Source organism: Podarcis pityusensis, assembly GCF_964106645.2.
Source record: "Podarcis pityusensis genome assembly, chromosome: 1".
Lineage (NCBI taxonomy): Eukaryota > Metazoa > Chordata > Lepidosauria > Squamata > Lacertidae > Podarcis > Podarcis pityusensis.
Window position 1 is genome coordinate 58712005 of NC_138028.1, and position 6000 is coordinate 58718004.

General features: G+C 41.5%; 1 protein-coding gene across 2 annotated transcripts in view; it reads right to left on the reverse strand.

Moving 5' to 3' along the window:
• The window catches only part of PPFIA1 (PTPRF interacting protein alpha 1), a 68246-nt gene that overhangs the window by 36146 nt on the left and 26100 nt on the right, over positions 1–6000 (reverse strand). The window contains exon 3 of one of the 2 annotated variants that reach the window (XM_080982942.1): positions 1352–1453. In XM_080982942.1, coding sequence (XP_080839068.1) covers positions 1352–1453 — 102 coding nt within the window. Of the gene's footprint in view, positions 1–1351; positions 1508–6000 lie in introns of those variants that run through there. The other variant, XM_080982941.1, reaches the window with a different exon arrangement.

Consider the following 6000-nt stretch of genomic DNA (forward strand, 5'->3'; position numbering starts at 1 on the left):
GATTACCCAAAAGGTCAAAAGATGATTCCTAAGATCTTGAGCAGTGATACATTTCATTTGGCTTTATAAAGGAAATCCAATGACACTTTCAAAAAAAAATTCTTTACACAGTTGAATCACAAATGCTCTAATTATACTATTATTACCATACTGAAACATAAGTGGGTTAATCCTGAATAACTAGAAAGATTCAATGGCAAGTAATCAACTACTGGCACTGACTACCAAATATAAATTCAAGCTGATTCTCAAAACTGTGCCTGGAGGAGTAAAGATGATGAGATCTCCAAGAGCTACCAGTCCAAACATGCAAGCTTTTGGTTGCACTCCTGGGGATTTCCAGAACTCAGTAAAACAGTACGTTTAGCTAAATAATGTTATATCCGAAGCTTACGATGGGCAATACTGGCAAGAAATCATACCTGGTGGCAATTTATGATTATAATTTCATTCTGAAACTCTTAAGTTCAGCATTCAGAAAAATACATTTGACTGGTAAGGACAAATTCATACTTTATCACACAGGAGTCATATTTGCTGAATTAACACCAAAATTCACTGTGTGGAATATGTAGGTACAAAAGGAAGATATCCATTCCCACACATGTAGTAGGCGTGCACCCATGAGCCACTCTACTACATTTCCCAGCATAAATTCATACAGTCGTACCTTGGATCCCAAACGCCTTGTGAGTCGAACGTTTTGGCTCCCGAACGCCGCAAACCCGGAAGTGAGTGTTCCGGTTTGCGAACGTTCTTTGGAACCCGAACGTCCAACGTGGCTTCCGCAGCTTCCGATTGGCTGGAGCTTCCTGCAGCCAACTGGAAGCAGCGCCTTGGTTTCCAAATGTTTTGGAAGTCAAACGGACTTCCGGAACGGATTCCGTTCGACTTCCAAGGTACCACTGTACTGGGTTAGTCTGCATGCAGCACCAGGCAATAACACTGTTTGGTCATCCTTGGGCTCTTAATACTTCCTCTTCCATAAACATACTCACAATTCATTTACTAACTTCCTGGTTTGCAGCATTTTTAGCTCAATACAGCTTGCATATAACATCTTACTTGTTATACACATTGCCCTATTAGTGCAATCTGTGGCTTATCTGATTTTGATTTGACAGCTGTATATTTATAAAATTTATATATTTATTTATTTATTCATTCATTCATTCATTTTTTCAAGCCTTGCACATCCCAAACATACATGTCACACAGAAGCACCATATTCAGAAAGGTAAGAGCATAGCTTAAGGTTCTATCCATTCACTTCCCCCTTTAATTTAAAAAGCAAAGTCAAGAGCAACATTGCATGCAATAGCAACAAAATGATATCAGATAATTAACTAACCCTTGTATTATTTCGTTCTGCTTTCAGTTCTGCAATTTCTTCTTCCCTTTCAAGGAGTTGTTCTCTGCAAACATTAAGTTCTTTAGTAAGTGCCGCAAACTCCTAGAATCGAAGCAAACAAGAATGAATTCATTATTAATACATCCAAACAAATGCATTACATGTTAGGCAACAAATAAAAGAAAAGCAGCATTATGCTAAGGTAATCCTACTCTCACCTCTTCTACCAACTTCAATTTTTATAGAATGGTAGAATATTAATGCTAGTAATAAAGTTAGCAAATTAGTCCTCCTGTCTCCCACCACTGAGCAAAATGAATTTCCCACCTGCTACTACACCATTCTGTTCCATTTACCGTATTTTTCGCCCTATAGGACGCACTTTTTCCCCTCCAAAAATGAAGGGGAAATGTGTGTGCGTCCTATGGGGCGAATGCAGGCTTTCGCTGAAGCCTGGAGAGCGAGAGGGGTCGGTGCGCACCAACCCCTCTCGCTCTCCAGGCTTCAGGAAGCTATCCACAAGCCTTGCGCGCCCGGGGGGAGTTCCCGCGGGCTCGCAAGGCTTGCGGGCAGCAGCCTGCAGCCCACAAGCTCGGGGGACAGCAGGGAGGCGGAGCGCCGCCATCCCGCTGTTCCCCGACCTGGTTTTGGGGGGGAAATAAAGGGGAAAATTTTTTCCTTTATTCCCCCCCCCCCAAAAAAAACCTAGGTGCGTCCTATGGGCCAGAGCGCCCTATGGGACGAAAAATACGGTAATAGCCCTGCTCAGTGCATCTTGCATTGCCATTACATTTCTGGGCAGGCCTACCCATTCCATCTCCACTGCCTGTCTGCAAAACTCAGCTATAGGTTTTCCACTTTAAAGCAGGCTGAGACTGCTAGCAAAGAAGCCATTCACTATTCACTTAACTACAATCCCCCAAACTCACTTCCAGATGGAAGCACAGTCTAGGAGCCCTTGCTAGCTAGAGAGGAAAAAAGCACCCAGAAAGAGAAGGATTAACAATTGACCTTCTTGCCCAATTCTTAGCCACTGGAAGTCACACCTACCTCGCCTTGATTTATGGTAGAGAAACATCTCCTGAGTTTTGAAGACATCTGGTGGAAACAAAATGTGTGTTCTACCCTATGTTTGTTGTCAGGAGTCCATGTCATCAAACACCTGCCAAGGTTATTGCCTCAGCAAGCTTTCTGGTCCAGTTCTGCTACTCCTTGCTGTTGCTGCACAGCCATCAGTCCTCTCTAAGAGAGTGACAAGAGGAAGAGGAGTGATCTCCACTTCACCTTGTCTACTCTCTCATGCTAGCTATCTAGACTGGACCAGGAGAAAGAGGGTTAGTGTACGAGCAACAGTAACTGAAGGCCAGAAGAAGTATCCCAACTTAGGGGATCTTGCTCAAAGATCTACCAAAACCAGAAAAGGACAAGCGCTACACTTACAACAAAAATTGGCCGCATGGTTGTAACTCTTGCCTCCTCTTATTATAGTCATAGTTAGGCTTGCAATGGATTGTCTTAGGAAAAATAATTTCCTAGCCCTAAGTTGAGGGAGGGGGAGTCTAAGGATCATATTTTAGGAGAATAATGGGCAAACCTGGAGACAAAGGTGTGTGTGTGGTCCAAGGCAAAAGTGGGTAGAATAATGGATATGCCTCTTAACCTTTGTACAATAAGATAGCTCCCAGCCACACAGAAGCCAGGGGTTTCTAAATGCACCCACCTGCCTCAAGGAGGGTATGAAGGAAGACTAGTGAGAGTTGCAGCCCATGGAGAGTTCCAAGGGCCACGTAAAGGGTGGGGTGGGGTTGGAGGGTCACATTCAGCAGCTGGGCTTGTGGTTTCCACCTCTCTTTTAGAATAGGGATGTATCCTATATTGCTGTTTCAGTCGCACCACAGACTTCTGATTGCATAACAGAACACTGAAGATCAAGAAGGTAATCAGGAAAGCATTTGTGGAGCTCATTCAGCTATCCTATGTAGAAAGTTTATATAACAAGGCTGATCTTTACTGCTGTACAGGTGGTGGCCTTCCATTCTAACTGAGGTTATAAAGGATTTAGCTCATGCCCCTACTTCCAAGATATTTCTTGTCTATAGTCTAGCTTTCAGATTCAGCTGGACTCCCCCTTGTTATTTTTGTTGAATAGTTCAGGATTATTATTTTTTTGTTTCAGGAGGCTTCTGTTCCAACTCAGTAGATAACGTTTCTATCTAATGACCGTTTTATCTGCTCAGTTTGTCTCTCTTGTACTTTAAATGGCTATTTTATTAAGTGTTATTGTATTATATAGATGACCTTAACTGCGGCAAGCTGTCCTAAGTAATGACTATACATTAGAAGGGTGGGGTGTACATATACATTCCATCTGTGTGAATATATGGCCTGTCACTTTAATATAGAAAACATTAACACACATTCCATATAATTTACAAATACCAATTTGGATGGCAATGCTTCTTAGACTTAGATGTAGTTTCATCAAAGTAGTACGACCACATTATTTAACAAACATTTTATGACAGGGTTAGCCTCCAAGTGTTGTCGAATTACAACTTCCATCACCCTGATCATTGGCGGAATACTCTGCCAATAGTGATTCAGCAGGCACCTTTTGTGACAACTTTTAAATGCATGCTTGGGGGGGTTGTAAATTTTTTCTTGGTGTTTTTTTTTTAATTGCTTAGTAACATAACATTATTATATATATTCTATAAAACAAAGAATACAAAACAACTTTTAAATGCATGCTGAAAATTTTCTATTCTGCCAGGCCCAAATAGGCAGTTTGAATACATCTTTCCACAATGCTTAATTGATGTCTGTTTTTAACTTTTAATATGGTTTATATTGTAGAGTTTTATGTTTTACTGTTCTAAACTGCTTTGATTTTTTTTTAATGACATAATGGTATATAAACATTTTTTATAAATAAAGAAAATCTAACCAAAGATGCATGCATCTTTTTAGTATGTACCGTATTTTTCGCTCTATAGGACACACTTTTTCCCCTCCAAAAATTAAGGGGAAATGTGTGTGCGTCCTATAGAGCGAATGCAGGCTGCGCGGCTAAGCCCAAAGCCAGAACAGGGAGACGGAGCGCTGAGGAGCGCTCCGTCTCGCTGTTCTAGCTTGCGGATGTCTGCGCAAAGCCTCCGCAGGGCAGCGGGGTGCCTTCACCCCGCTGCCCTGCAGAAGCTACGAAGGCTGTACGAAGGTGGGGGGAAGGCTGCAACGCTTCCCCCCACCGCCAGCCCCACAAGCTCGGGGAGCAGCAGGAAGGCGGTGCGCCCCAACCTGGTCTATGGGGCTGGCGGTGGGGGAAAGCAGCGCTTCCCCCCGCCAGCCCCAAAGAGCAGGTCGAAAGGAACTCCCGCTGGGCTCCAGAGGCTTTGGGTGAACGCACCTTGAACGCACAGAACGCACCTTGTTTTAGAGGGGGAGAACAAGGAAAAAAAATCTCCCCCTCTTTGTGCAGCGCCCCTTCAGCGAAGCGGCAGGAGAAATGGAAGGGGCTCCATTTCTCCTACCGCTTTGCTGAAGGGACGCTGAGCAGAGAGGGGGAGAATTTTTTTTTCCTGTTCTCCCCCTCCTATGGTCTGGTGCATCCTATGCGTCCTATAGAGCGAAAAATACGGTATATGTTACGAGCAGAAAACAATGAAACATGCATTTTTTAAAAAATCTAGAATCTAAGATTATAAAAGCCTTTTGACTAAATTTAAAAGTCATGCATGCTTTCCGTTCTTCTTTTGTGTTACTTTATACCATTCATTTTGCATCTAGAATGGGAGACTCATAAGCAGCCAGATTTAATCTGCACCTTCGATCTGGTATCTGCTGGAGGAAACCCCTTCCATGAGTGCAAGGGGGCTAACTATATTATACTCCACCTAATGTTTAATACACTAGCAAATTAACAATAATATACTTTGACCCTAAAGCTTCTCTAGTCACATATGAACAAGCTGTAAAAGTGTAACAAGAACTTGGATAGAAATGCCATTCTGTCAAGCATTTGAATAGAATGCAACTCAAAGCAATATTTTCTTTTCAATATATTTAAAAACACTTATGTTGCCAGCTAGGCAACAATGCTTCTTATGATGACTAAAAACAAATTATTGTAATGTTTTCAGCAATAAACCACATCCTGTGTTGTATATTTCATATATGCCTAGCAAGTTATATGCACATGCAAGATCATTTACAAGAGCGTTCAAATATGCATAGCCAGTTATAAGCACATGCAAGATCATTTACAATAGTAGATTTCCTTAGCTTAACTGAGGTGATTGTCAAGCTTCAATAGATCTTCTTTAGAAATGTTAGTGTTCTATTATGAAACTGCAGGTCCAAAGTTAACTGACTGAATGAAACACATTTTGAGTGAAATCTAAAATATATTTCCTCAATTTGATGTGGGGACATAATACAGAATAAGTTGAGGAATGTGCAGGTAAAAATATTTAACTCAATTAAATTTCTTTATACCTAAAGAGTGGGACTCGTTTCTTCATCTTTCTGACTGAATTTTTTATGAGTATTTATGGCAACTACTTTAAACATTCTTCATTCTTGCTATCTTGGAAATTGGGTTTTAGGATGACTGAAACTGTAGTACTCTGTAACTAAAGCATTACAACACT